The following is a 14,818-nucleotide window of genomic DNA, read 5'->3' on the forward strand; positions in this document are numbered from 1 at the left end:
AAGGAACTGGAGGAAAGGCTACAAGCCCCCTCCTGCATGCATATCTCCTTCACTGAGCAATCCTAGTAGTTAAATCTGCAAAAGAAAAAAAAACGTTTAGTATAAACATGGAAGAAATCTTAAGATGTAGGGCTGAACGAGACAGGATAGTGTCCTCAAGGTCAGGCTTCCCAGTTCAGGGTGGGGAAATACCTGCAGTTTCTGGGGTGGGGTGGGGGACTGAGCCTGTAGAGGCTGGGGTTTGGGGGGGGTGCTCTCTGAAAATGCCTTGCTTATTATCAACCAGGACAATAACCAGGAAACATACAATTTGTTGATCATTTAAGCAGAGGTTGAAGAAAAGCCGAGCAGGTAGGGGAGGTGGAAGTAATATGAATGTTTTAATGCACAGAACAACTTGTCAGGACCCTGCTAAAGATGGCTGCACTAGCAGCAGTTCTGTAAATCTGGAGCGTTTTTAAAACCTTTTTCTAAACGATGATTTTCAAAAGTTCACGAGCTAAGTCTTCTTGGCACCTGCCCGGTTTTTACATGGCAGGAAGGACTTCTGCTTTCTGGATGGTGCCTCCTCTACGTTGTAGTTTCTCCTGGATCCTCACTTACCACACGCGACTCCTCCGCAGCCCAGTCCGGGCCAAGGGCTCTGCCTAGGCCGGTAGCTCCACCCCGGATCTCACCACGAGAGCTACGGACCCCCCTTCCCACCTTCTGATCTCTGTGCCTCTTCCACACAGACTAGGGATTTAGTAAGGTGAGGGGAAAAGATTAAAAAGGAGAGGCATTTCTTTTTTTTTTAACAGTAAAATTATTCACTTCCTTTAAAAAATAATTAAAAAGGAATCGACCCCAAAAAAAAGAAGAAGAAGAAGAAGAGAGAGACAGAGAGGGAACACATCTTGCTGATCTTGCAGTTTGCTACTGTCCACGTTTTGAAGTCCCGTGTGGTCTCCTTTCCCGCAATTCCAGGATTCCACAAGATTCCATGCGCCTGTCTGAGTCACCGTGTCCACTAGGCCAGCCGCCTTCTCTCATCGCCCCTTGGACTCGCCATACGTGTTGCGCAGCATAGAGACCATCTTCTCCTCGCACGTGATTTTGGTGTCCTTGAGGATGCTGTACCAGACCATGCCGGGCGGCCGGACCTCTTCGCTGCGGCAGAACAAGTAGGGCACGGTGTCCGTACGGCTCTGGATGTAGGCGCTGCGTAGCAAAGTTGAACAATGGCCACTGACCTTCTCTAGCCTTTTCAGAATGAGGTGAGCTTTTCTGGAAGGGGAAAAAAAAAAGCACACTCAGACCTCGTGGAAGGCAGCCACAAGTTGGGCAATCAGAAGAAGCCATTAAAAAAAAAAACACATGCACACACACACTGTCGGTGCTTCATAATTGTGATTGTGCGCCATCAAGGTGTAACCAGCTCATAGGGACCCCAGGATTGTGAGGCTTTCAAGGGATGAGAACAGCAGAAGTGTGACAAGAAGAAGAGGAGGAAGAGGAGAGTTGGGTTTTATACTCTACTTTTCACTGCCCAAGGGAATCTCAAAGCAGCTTACAATCACCTTCCCTTCCTCTCACCACAACAGACACCCTGTGAGGGAGGGGAGGCGGAGAGAGCCCTGATATTACTGCTCTGTGAGAACAGCACTATCATGACTGTGATGAGCTCAAGGTCACCCAGCTGGCTGCATAGGGGTGAATGGAATCAAACCCGGCTTACCAGATTTAGTGTAGAATTAGTGGGCCTTTGCCATCGTTAAGATATTCATTCATTCATTCATTCATTCATTCATTCATTCATCCATCCATCCATCCATCCATCCATCCATCCATCCATCCATCCATCCATCCATCCATCCATCCATCCATTCATTCATTCATTCATTCATTCATTTTTTTGATTTCTATACTGCCCTTCCATATGGCTCAGGGCAGTTTACATACAACATCACAGGGGGATACATGGAACGAGTTAACATACAACACTGTCAAATACAACAATAACAATCCAACAGTGGTTCTAAACAACACAACTTCAGGAATCCCAACAGTAACAATATAACAAGAACAAAACGTAGCTAAACCCCCTAGAAAGGTCAGACTGCTTCAGGCCATGTAGAGCAGGGGTAGTCAACTTGTGGTCCTCCAGATGTCCATGGACTGCAATTCCCATGAGCCCCTGCCAGCGTTTGCTGGCAGGGGCTCATGGGAATTGTAGTCCATGGACATCTGGAGGACCACAGGTTGACTACCCCTGATGTAGGGGATATCTGAGTGGAGATTTGCTGTGGATGGTGAAGTGCGCTCATTTTGGTCTGCAACTCTTGGATTGGCCAGTTCTGTAGGCCCCTAAGTATGGCACACCCCATGCAGCTCTCAAGGCACCCTTTGCTTTTTGACTAGTGCCTGGAGGAATGAGTGTTGTTGAGATTGATTTGTTGACCTCCCTGTGGCAGCTGGCACTGGCATTTTGCACTCCACAAAATGGCCATACCACAAGGGCAGTCATGACCAAGCCAGCGCTGACTTCGTCATGACAAAGTTGTGAAACCAAACACTCAGTGCAAGGGAGGCTGTAGGCGGGGTAGGGGAGAAGCAATTTAGACACAATGCTAAATCAGGCCAGAGTGGGGAAGGATGTTTGTTATGGTCAGTGGTAAGGTAAAGGTATCCCCTGTGCAAGCACCGAGTCATGTCTGACCCTTGGGGTGACGCCCTCTAGCGTTTTCTTGGCAGACTCAATACGGGGTGGTTTGCCAGTGCCTTCCCCAGTCATTACCGTTTACCCCCCAGCAAGCTGGGTACTCATTTTACCGACCTCGGAAGGATGGAAGGCTGAGTCAACCTTGAGCCGGCTGCTGGGATTGAACTCCCAACCTTATGGGCAGAAAGCTTCAGACAGCATATCGCTGCCTTACCATTCTGCGCCACAAGAGGCAGCTGGTAGAAGAGCTCAAAGACCATTGTGTATTCTCCATTCCCTCTGGTGCTACAAGAAAAGCCCCTTCTTCCAACTTGGGGCTTTTCTGAGCTCATGAGAGGAATATCAGTCCAAGCTAACGGCATGTCAGAAGCAGAGCTGACAGTCAACTAAACTGGGGGATTATTTATCTAGTGGAGCTTTATGGAGTTTCCAAGCCCAGGGTTGTCAAGTGAAATACAACTGGGGGGGGAGTTATTTTTCTGATGTGGCTTTGCGCACACCCATGAATCTCTGTGCACAGCGATTCCAAGAAGGAGTGCAGCATACATCACGGAAAAAAGGCAAAAAGGGGGAAGAGAAAGAGAGGACGGTGAGAAGAAGACAGACATCTGTCCTTCACTCTCCATATTTTGGTGTTGTGATTAAGAGCAGTGGCCTCCGATTTGGAGAACCATGATTGATTCCCTACTCCTCTGCCTGCAGCCGGTTGGGTGACTTTGGGCTAGTCACAGTTCTCTCGGGGCTCTTTCAGTCCACTTCCCTTACAGGGTGCCTGTTGTGGGGAGAGGAATAGAAGGCGATTGTAAGCCTCTTTGACTTGAGACTTCTTTGGGTCGTAAAAAAATGGGGTATAAAAAAACCCCTTCTCCCTTTCAGTAAGTAGGATACAACCCTCAAATGCTAATCTATTTGCCTCTCGTCATTACACAAAAAATAGTTCCTCCGTCTGGGACTAAAAGAAATTCTGGATGAGAGCCACAGTCTGCTCCTTGTGGAGAAAGTGTCCTTCTTGTGATATTGCCCTTGCAGTCTTTAGTGTGACATGGCACACATGCAGACATGCCCAGCCCCTTGGACCAGTCAGTCTCTTTGGCCACATTTTGGGCACTGAGAATTTGGCTTATGGGGAACAGCCGCTCACTGAATCGGCCACTGGAAGAAGCAGGAGTAGCTACGGGCAAGAGGGAATGTAGAGGGAAGGACTTGTTTGGGATGAGGAGGAGGAAACCAGGGGCCTTTGGGGGTGAGCCCCCCTATTGGCAAAGCAGAGGTGGATTATCAGGAAGAAAGATCTGGGCCAAGCTGCTGGGATGACTCACTGGTGGGGGAAGGAAGGTTAATGAAGTAACCACTAAAGGTTAGACTTATCTTTGGCTGACATCTTCCCTTTGAGGAGGAGCAGAGGAAGGAGAGGAAGCCACCTCCATACAGAAAGCAAGGAAAGTGATAAATGGCAAGAGAATGGTTCAGATGGCCCATTTAAGGTCATAAATCACAGCAGGTTCCCCTTCCAAAGCACTCCTTGTGGCCTACCGGGGTCACCTTTCCAAAACCTGGAGATGAAATCTGACCCTGTTTACCGTCCCTTCTGTTTTGTTTTTTTAAAAAGGAGAACAATAAAAGGATGGGCAATTTCTTAAGTCCTCCAAGGGCAGGATAATAAACTTGCAACTGCTTCCTCTTACTGGAGGGGGGGGGGATCATCTCTGCCCTGACCACACTCAGCCAGCCCTTTTCAAGCAAGATATAATTTATAAAAAAAAATAATGCTTCCGTAAAAAGGGCTACACTGAGCTCTTGGAGAGCATTATGGAGACAGGGTCTCCCTGGCCATTCTATGGCCATGCTAAAATAGCAATGCAGGAGGAGAAGACACTGAAAACTGGACCCAAAAGGCTCCTGTGAATCTAGATGTGCCAGAATATTTATGAAACACAAATAAGCTGATGATGCCAAAAGACTCTGGGGTTGGGATCAAACTTTACATGCTTCAAGATATGAAGCTGCCTTACATTGAGATGGACCACTGGTCCATCTAGCTCATTTTGTCGTGGGGAAAAGATCTCTGGCCATTCTGGGACATCTTCCGGCCCCACCTGGAGGTTGGTAGTCCCAAGAACATAGGTGAAGGAAAGACCAAATGAACATTACAATAATGCTTGTGTGTGGTTTCAAAATTTCTCGTGGCATTGCTGAGATCTAAGTTTATAAGGTAGTTCTGCATGACCTGAACATGTTAGCTCTCAGAAGCTAAGCAGGGTTGGGACTTGGATGGAAGACCACCAAGCCAGAGTTTGCTGAGGAAAGCAATGGCAGATCGCCTCTGGTTAATCACTTGCCTTGAAAACTCTATGGCATTGCCATGCATAGAATGCAACTTGAGAACACGCACAGAAAGAGAGGGAGAGAGAGAGAGAGAGAGAGAGAGAGAGAGAGAGAGAGAGAGAACTCTTGTGTTTCCAGGGATGTGCACATTATTTTATTACATTTTTGTTCTACCCTTGCTCCAAGTAGCTTAGTAAGAATTCCCTCCCTCCCTCCCTATAAAATAGATTCAGGGGGCTAAAAGAAAGTCACTGGCTCAAGGTAATCTGAAAAGCTTTCTTCCCAATTTGAAGGTGCATTTCCCTGATCCAACTTCCAGCCCTCTCACCACTATTCCGTGCTGCTGAGTTGCAAAAGGCTGAAGGGTGTTGTTACGACAGCACATAGCAAAATTCGGTTTACCCTAACGAGACCATGATGAGGAGAGAGGATTTCCATATCCCTAATAGCCCAGCTGAGTCCCAGAGCTTGGAAGCTAAGCAGGGTCAGCCACAATTAGGACTAGGAAGGGAGCTCATAAGAGAGAGAGGGTTTGCTTTGCAGAGGAAAGCAATGGCAGGTAACCTCTGCTCATCTCTTGCCTTGAAAAGGAGGTATTGAGCTCCCTCTTATTGGCAGTCTTCAAGCGGTGGCTGGACAGATAGTTATCATGGATGCTTTCGGCCAGGGGTGGGCCAACTATGGCTCTCCAGATGTCCATGGACCACAATCCCCATGAACCCCTGCTGGCATGGTGCTGGTGGCTTCGTGGGAGCTGTAAGCCATGGACATCTGGAGAGCCACAGTCTGGCCGCCCCTGCTTTAGGCTGATTCTGCATTAAGCAGGGGGTAGGACTAGATGGCCCGCATGGCCCTTTCTAGGGTTGCGTGCTTCGGCATGGTTCATCCGCTTCGGTGATCACCGAAGCCTGAGCGCGGCCAATGCTGCAGCGTGGAGAGGAGGGGTGGCAGAGATGCCAGCTGGCATGCCAGCAGCAGCGCTGCCCTCCTCTCTGTGCCATGGTGCTGTCCGTCCCAGGCTGCTTCAGACCAACTGGCTACCCACTTGAAACCTTTTTACAAAGCCAAGCAGCAACAACTAAGGGGTGGGGACACAAAACAGTGCCAAATAACAACACTCAAAGAACTTAAGAGCTGTGCTGGACCTTGGCAGTGATCCATCTAGCCCAGCATCCTGCTAGCCAACCAGTTCTTCCAAAATACTGTCCCTAAAACAGTCCCCAAACTAGAAGTAGACTATAAAAATAAGTGAAAAATGAAACCTCAGTTTTGGTTAAAAAAAAAAAGTAAGAAATCTTTTTGGCCTGGTACTTCAGGGAAGTAAAGCAGCTGCCGGGTGAGCCGTAAGGGGGCAAGCATTCCCAAAGTGCGGTGCCATCACTGAAAAAGCCCTGCACACACCCCTAACAAAGGCAGAGGCACAGAGAATGGGCCATTTTTTTTCAAACGCCCTGGGCCCAAGCCATTTGGTCCTTTATAAAAACCAGATTAAAACAGCAGCCTCTAATCTGGAGAACCGGGTTTGATTCCTGACTACTGCACATGCACACTCTAATGGCAGAAAGTGAAGAGGAACTAAAGAGCCTGTTGATGCAGGTGAAGGAGGAGAGTGCAAAAGTTGGCTTGAAACTCAACATCAAGAAAACAAAGATCATGGCATCCGGCCCTCTCAATTCCTGGCAAATAGATGGGGAAGAAATGGAGATAGTGACAGATTTTATTTTCCTGGGCTCCAAGATCACTGCAGATGGGGACTGCAGCAAAGAAATTAAAAGACGCTTGTTCCTGGGGAGGAAAGCTATGGCAAATCTAGACAGCATCCTAAAAACCAGAGACATCACCCTGCCAACAAAAGTGCGTTTAGTCATGGCTATGGTATTCCGAGTTGCAATGTATGGCTGCGAGAGTTGGACCATAAGGAAGGCCGAGCGTCAAAGAATTGAGGCTTTTGAACTCTGGTGCTGGAGAAGACTCTTGCGAGTCCCTTGGACTGCAAGGCGAACAAACCGGTCAGTCCTAGAGGAGATCAACCCTGACTGCTCTTTAGAAGGCCAGATCCTGAAGATGAAGCTCAAATACTTTGGCCACCTCATGAGAAGGAAGGACTCCCTGGAGAAGAGCCTAATGCTGGGAGCGATCGAGGGCAAAAGAAGAAGGGGACGACAGAGAATGAGGTGGCTGGATGGAGTCACTGAAGCAGTCGGTGCAAACTTAAATGGACTCCGGGGAATGGTAGAGGACAGGAAGGCCTGGAGGATCATTGTCCATGGGGTTGCGATGGGTCGGACACGACTTCGCACATAACAACAACAACTGCACATGCAGTTAGCTGGGTGACCTTGGGACAGTCACTGTTCTCTCAGAGCTCTCTCAGCCTCATGTACCTCACAGGGTGTCTGTTGTGGGGAGAGGAAGGGAAAGGTTATTTGTAAGCCGCTTTGGAACTCCTTTGGGTAGTGAAAAGCAGGGTATATTAAAAACACAAGGTTTTTCTTCTTAAGAGTGAAGAAGGCTAGAAACCTGCTCCTTGAGGGGAGTGTCACACATGTGGCCTCAATAGTGCTAAACCTGCACACTGTGCAAATGAAGGATCATACCTGAACCAATACCTGACTCTTGTTCTTAGGACTCATGGACCAATGGGGGGCTTGGAATAAGGACCAATGAGGTCCTTTGGTGGGTTAGCCAAATGCATATAAGTTAATGGTGTGCCTATGTTCCTTGTTCAGGGTATCTGGCTGGAGTTAATAAAAAGCTGCTTATTTTTGAAGAGTTGTGTCTGGGCCTACCTAACCCACAGACCTGACAGGGAGAGCGCAAAACTTTCTCCTCAGTCCTTCAGTGGCTTTGGCTCTATAGGGACCATTGGGATACTGCTGCCATTTTAAAATTATTTTTAAATGCTGTAAGGAGGAACAGTAGACAAAGGCATTCTTCTCATTTTGACCCCTTCCTTCGGTTGTTTCTGCACTTTGAAAAGGTACAGGAGGAGCAATCAGAGATCCTCAGCCCACCTGCGCTTTAAAATGGTGGCAGTGTTCATTCGATTTATTTCGCTTGCACCCTGCCTTTCTCCCCAGTAGGGACTCAGAACTTCGTTCTCCTCTCCTCCGTTTTATCCTCACAACAACCCTGTGAGGTGGGTAGGTTAAGCCGAGAGTGTGTGGCTAGCTCCAGCAGGTCACCCAAGGAGCTTCCGTGGCCTGAGGGGAGATTCCTACGACCTGAAATCTCCCACATCTAACGTGGCCCTTTGTCAGCAACGGCTCTGCCTGGGCCTGAACAGATCCTTCCCAGTGAATCTTTGTCACGGAGTGGAACTGAATCGCCTGCCCTGTTTTATATTGCGGTTCATGCAGAGCTCCAGTTCTGTGGCTGCAGGGGGGAGGGATAAAAGGGTACGGCTCTTGCCGAGGGTTTCTCGCTTGTTTCGTTTGTGGCCGGAGGGAGTCGGTTCGGGATGACACTCAAGCAGGTGTGGGAAAGGCAGGCTCATAACCAAAGCCACCTAGAAGCTCAGCCTGTTCCTGTCTTCTTAATGGGAACCTTCTGCGTGGGCCAGCTGATGGGCCGTGTCCTCCCTCGAGCAGCTGTTTGCAGCAACCTGCAACCTCCCCCCGAATTGGCCTCCGGAGGCCTTTGGCGGGATATATTTATCGTGCAGATGCAAGGGCCTCCCCTCTCGGCACAGAGTTTTGCAACGGGAGAGAGTTTTCTGGGGGTCGGTAGGTCCTCTGATAAACATTTTGAGGGACAGGAAATAAATGGCCCCCCTGGGCATGGTGACGGCCTGCCAATTAAAATCTCATTTAAAAGCATGGCTGGCTTCCTCCTCTCTCCTGGGCCTCGGGAACTGGTGGGGGCTTTCAGAGAAACGGAGCAGCCCCGTGGATCCTTGCTTACAGGATGGAGCTTTTGGGCAAGTGAGATTGAGGCACACATAAGCAGGAAAGGGTGAGCCAGCAGGGCACCAGGCCGCCCTGACAGCACCAATTTTGGGAAAGTCTGCTCGTCTTGCAGGGATCCATGGCCTTTGCATTCCCTTATGGCAGGGGTAGTCAACCTGTGGTCCTCCAGATGTCCATGGACTACAATTCCCATGAGCCCCTGCCAGATGGCAGGGGCTCATGGGAATTGTAGTCCATGGACATCTGGAGGACCACAGGTTGACTACCCCTGCCTTATGGTACAGCTTGGTTGACTCGCTTAAGCCGGGCAGGAGGGGAAAAGAAGGACTAGTTGGTGAAGGGAATTTGGAGCAAGATGCTGAACCAAAGAAGCTGTTTAACATATAGTCTAATCATCGGCACCTTAGCCTTGTCTGTACAGCCTGGTGGCAGCAGACCAGACAAAGGCTTTCCCCAGCTCTCCTGCAATTTCAGCAGGAGATGGCAGAGGCTGAACTGGGGGCTTCTGCCCGAAGAATGTTTCAAGGGTTTCTCAATGGTAAAAAAGTAGAGAAAGGCTGTATTAGGGAGAAAGCATTCGGAGCAGTTCGATCCGGGTCCATTAGCACCTTAGAGATCAGCAATATTCAAGAGTCAAAGCCCCCTTGGTACCCAGCCTGGATAGTCCAGGCCAGCCCTATCCCATCATATCTTGGAAGCCAAGCAGGGTCAGCCCTGTCTAGCATTAGAAAGGGCAATCTCCAAGGAACACCACTGTGATGGGGAGGCAAACCACCTCTGAACCTATCTTGCTAGCAACCAGACAATTTTAGGATCACCTGGGTACACATGCTATAAAATAAATAACTAAATAAATAGCTCCCTTGGTTATACTTGAAGAAGAGTTGGTTCTTATATGCCGCTTTTCTCTACACGAAGGAGTCTCAAAGCAGCTTACAGTCGCCTTCCCTTTCCTCTCCCCACAACAGACACCTTGTGAGGTGGGTGAGGCTGAGAGAGCCCTGATATCACTCTTGTGTCAGGACAGCTTTATCAGTGCTGTGGTGAGCCCAAGATCACCCAGCTGGCTGCATATGGGGGAACGCAGAATCAAACTGTCTTGCCAAAATAGAAATCTGCATTCTTAACCACTACACCAAACTATTGCCCAGTTGGCTGTGCTCAGACAAGAAGAAGAAGAAGAAGAAGAAGAAGAAGAAGAAGAAGAAGAAGAAGAAGAAGAACAAGAAGAGTTGTTTTTATATCCCACTTTTCTCTACCTGAAGGAGTCTCAAAGCAGCTTACAATTGCCTTCCCTTCCTCTCTCCACAGCAGACACCCTGTGAGGTAGAGGAAACTGAGAGAGCCCTGAGAGAACTGAGTTGGCCCAAGGTCACTCCGCTGGCTGCATGTGGAGGAGTGGGAAATCAAACACAGCTATCCAGATCAGAGGCTGCTGATCTTAACCACTACACCAGGCTAGCTGTTGTTATCAGGGACAGCAGCAATAGAAGGGCGTTGATCTGCAAAGCATTATATTTCAAGAGCTGCCATTTTAGTTCAGCAGAAATAACAGAAGCTTCCGATGAGGGGAGACAGGATGAGACTGAAGGTCTGAAGATCTTCTCAGAGCCCATCCCAGACTCAGCGATTGTACCACTTACTTCCAAATCAGCAGGGGCAACCTGCGTTAAACCCAGCAGGCTGCAAGGGGACAAAGGTGAGAAGTGGCCAGAAGCAAACTACCTGGGGCCGAGCTCATCCTCGCTGCGCCACACAAAGTCCCCAAACTTCTCGTAGTGGGAGTTATAATGGTGCTGGATGCGGAAAAGCATCGACGTCGAGACCTCCATCAGCGTGTTGTAGGCGGTCTGCTGCTCCTTCCCGCTGGTGTAGCCGTTGTACAGGTTGTAGATCTTATCGGCTATTTCTGAAAAGCAAGCAGAGAAGTGTGCGTAAAGGCAGCTGTTAGTATGTGGAGAAGGGCAGAAATTAAGGGAAGGCCTTTTATCCATTAGGACGGTCCTGGAAGCACAAGCAGGCTGCAAAACCACAGGCGGAGAAAGAAGAAGAAGAAGAGTTGGTTCTTATATGCCGCTTTTCCCTACCCGAAGGAGGCTCAAAGCGGCTTACAGTCGCCTTCCCTTTCCTCTCCCCACAACAGACACCCTGTGGGGTGGGTGAGGCTGAGAGATCACTGATATCACTGCCCGGTCAGAACAGTTTTATCAGTGCCGTGGCGAGCCCAAGGTCACCCAGCTGGTTGCATGTGGGGGAGTTCAGAATCAAACCCAGCATGCCAGATTAGAAGTCCACACTTCTAACCATTACACCAAACTAAGGAACCCCCCCCCAAAAAAAGATTTGGGTGGCAAAGTCTAGCATGATGGTTCAGGCTGGCTTGGGCAACAGTGCCTGCTTCAGGTGCCCTGCCCCCAAAGGAGTCTGTCTCATGCAGGAGAACAGGGGCTGCATGACTGCCCCTTGAAAGCACACCATGCTTGGGGGACAAGATCCAAGAGCAATCGCTTTACCTTCCGCTTTGCTGTCATCCACCAATGGGCATGCCGTTCGCAGCGTGACTGTGCTCAGCTCAGAGTGCCTGCCGCGGGTGTCTACAGCATACAGGGTGAATCTGAAAGAGACAAGGACCGTCTTACTGCGACATGGAAACCGGGGAATCGCATGCAGGAAAGGCCACAGGCTTGCTCTCAGTGAAGAGTTGTTTATTGTACCCCACTTTTCACTACCTCTAAGAGCCTCTTGTGGCGCAGAGTGTTAAGGCAGCCGCCTGAAAGCTTTGCTCATGAGGTTGGGAGTTCGATCCCAGCAGCCGGCTCAAGGTTGACTCAGCCTTCCATCCTTCCGAGGTCGGTAAAATGAGTACCCAGCTTGCTTGCTGGGGGGTAAACGGTCATGACTGGGGAAGGCACTGGCAAACCACCCTGTATTGAGTCTGCCATGAAAACGCTAGAGGGCGTCACCCCAAGGGTCAGACATGACTCGGTGCTTGCACAGGGGATACCTTTACCTTTACCTTTTTCACTACCTCAAGGAGTCTCAAAGTGGCTTACAATCCCCTTCCCTTCCTCTCCCCACAAGAGACACCCTGTGAGGGAGGTGGGGTTGAGTAAGCTCTGCAAGAAGTACTCTGTGAGAACAGCTCTAGGAGAACTGTGACTAGCCCAAGGTCACCCAGCTGGTTGCATGAGGTGGAGTGGGGAATCAAACCTGGCTCTCCAGATTCAACGCCCATGCTTACAACTACTGCACCAGCCTGGCTCTCATGGATTAGCACTGGAAGGAAGATTGTTTTCAACCTAGAGAATGTTCCAAGAGGATGAACGGATAGGCAAGTCCTATGTTGGTAAAGTAGCCAAATCTGGGTTCTGAAATATCAGGAATTTTTTGGGGGGAGGTGGAGACTGAGGAGGGTGAGGTTTGGTGAGGGGCAGCACTGTGCAGGGTATAATGCTATAGAGCAGGCGTAGTCAACCTGTGGTCCTCCAGATGTCCATGGCCTACAATTCCCATGAGCCCCTGCCAGGATTTGCTGGCAGGGGGCTCATGGGGATTGTAGGCCATGGACATCTGGAGGACCACAGGTTGACTACCCCTGCTATAGAGTCCATGCTCCAAAGCAACCATTTTATCCAGGAAAACTTGAGTTTGGTCACCTGACGATCATCTGTAACAGCAGAAGATCCCCAGCTGCTACCTGGAGGCTGGCAAATCCATTTGTTGGGACAAGATTATTCCCCCTCCCTCCCCTGACACGCCATATAACTTAATTATGGCCAGAATCTAGTTGGCACCCAAATGTCACCATTTTGACACACCCAAATATCACACATTTTGCAGTAGCTCTCACTTTGATACACATGGCAGAACTGCTACTTGGCAAGGGCCGGATGAGACAGTGGCTAAGTGGTATGGTGGGTGGTGCTGAGACCCCACCAATCACGAGGTTTTCCATGAACTAATAAATCAGACATATTGATGACTCCACCTCCTCACCAGGGCTCTTAAGGTGACTTAGATACAGAAAAGGTTACAAGCGCAGCAAATCACGAAGTAAATGAAATTTGCAGATACACATTAACACCAAGGAGGTCAGCCATTAAAAGACATTCAAAGCAGCAATTTAGCAGTATATTCACAACTGTCCCTCTGTAAAGGTTTTTTTCTTTTTTGTTGGGGGATTCCCCTGCTTTATTAAACCCCAAATGTGTGTGTGTGTGGGGGGGGGGGTGCCAAAGTGGAGGTTCCCTCAGCCCCACCGGGGTCTGATGGTGGTAGAACATGTGATGTTGCCAGAGTCCCCAGTTTCCTGGTTCAGAACAGGGATTTGCCCTTCTTGTAATTCTTGGACACATTACAAATGGCACATCCGTTTCTCTGAGGAATTCTTCTCAGCCGCAGGATATAAAATAGGACCCAGCCAATGACAGCCAGTGTAAGAGCTGTCTGGACTTTCTTGTCGGTGCCCGTGTAACAGAGAACCTCACATTGAAGAGACAAAAAAATTGGGCAGGGTGTATGCAACTGGACATGAGAAAGAAGGGAGGGAAGAAACAAATCTACCACTGGAGACCTGGCAAATGGCTCCTAACCAGACTTCTTTCCAAATTCACAGACTGATTGCAGTGAGTTTGTAATGTGCTTGTGAGCCCAACGGCACCTCTACAACACCTAAAATGGTTGAGGCCAGGCCCTAGCTTTACAAGCTGTCTCGATGAAAGGTACGGTAAAAGCCCTAGATCCCCTTTATCAGCTAAGGGGATCCAGTAAATCCCAGTCTAATCTTTCATCCGGCTCCCAAAAAAGCACTTTCCACCTTTATCCGTTCGGAGCCAGGCAGTACAAAGCAAGGATCTGAGGCTGGCATTGACAAAGTGCAGGAAGGACTGCCAAGATCTGTCCACAGTGGCCTTGGGAGGTCTAAGCCACCCGGCGACAGGGCATCCCCTGATGGAAGGCAGACAGGACCGCCAAGACAAGGCCCAGGAAGCTCTGGAGGATAGGAAATGAAAGGGGGTGAAGCATAAGTGGGATTTGGAGGGTTACTTAGCAGCAGACCCTTCACCTCTCCTGAAGTGTTCCTCCTTGTGCTACAAGTTTTAAGCATAACTTTGAACTCCTGAGTAGTTGCAGGAAGGCACAGACTATGTGATTTTCCGTTCTGGTAAAACGGAGTGTAGGCTGCGGGACGTAAATGCCGGTTCAACCTTCCAGGTTGCTAGCTGGAAGAAGAAGAAGAAGAGTTGGTTCTTATATTCCGCTTTTCCCTACCCGAAGGAGGCTCAAAGCGGCTTACATTCGCCTTCCCATTCCTCTCCCTACAACAGACACCCTGTGGGGTGGGTGAGGCCGAGAGAGCCCTGATATCACTGCTCGGTCAGAACAGTTTTATCAGTGCTGTGGCGAGCCCAAGGTCACCCAGCTGGTTGCATGTGGGGGAGTGCAGAATCAAACCCAGCATGCCAGATTAGAACTGCACACTCCTAACCACTACACCAAACTGGAACAGAAACATGCAGTCTAGTAACCCAGTTGTGGGTTGCTTCCAGGCCACGGTGGCCTACAGGCTTCTCATTTGCTGGCTTAGGATGGGAGACCTCCATATATTTGTGGCCCTTGTTCACTGATGCTTGCGATGATTGGCAGGAGGAAATTAGGGCCAGGAGAGTGGGGTAAAATTGTTCTGGAATAATAATAATAATAATAATAATAATAATAATAATAATAATAATAATAATAATAATAATAATAATAATAATAATAATAATAATAATAATAATAATAATAATAAAAGGCCTCGGTTAATGACCATAGAATTCTGATGGTAACATTCTTGGTGATTCCTAGTGCTGCCCTGACGTGCCAAAGGTAGCTCTAGGAATTG

General features: G+C 49.0%; 1 protein-coding gene across 7 annotated transcripts in view; it reads right to left on the minus strand.

Moving 5' to 3' along the window:
* Nucleotides 1–361: 361 nt before the first annotated feature.
* The window catches only part of ASTN2 (astrotactin 2), a 754,634-nt gene continuing 740,177 nt past the window's right edge, over nucleotides 362–14,818 (minus strand). For all 7 annotated transcript variants that reach the window (XM_077305065.1, XM_077305063.1, XM_077305067.1 and 4 more), the window contains 3 exons: nucleotides 11,448–11,548; nucleotides 10,660–10,843; nucleotides 362–1,266 (listed from right to left, as the gene is read on the minus strand). In XM_077305065.1, the coding sequence (XP_077161180.1) occupies nucleotides 1,029–1,266; nucleotides 10,660–10,843; nucleotides 11,448–11,548 (523 nt within the window). In that variant the 3' untranslated portion in view covers nucleotides 362–1,028. The remainder of the gene's footprint in view (nucleotides 1,267–10,659; nucleotides 10,844–11,447; nucleotides 11,549–14,818) is intronic.

Source organism: Paroedura picta, chromosome 12, assembly GCF_049243985.1.
Source record: "Paroedura picta isolate Pp20150507F chromosome 12, Ppicta_v3.0, whole genome shotgun sequence".
Taxonomy (NCBI): domain Eukaryota; kingdom Metazoa; phylum Chordata; class Lepidosauria; order Squamata; family Gekkonidae; genus Paroedura; species Paroedura picta.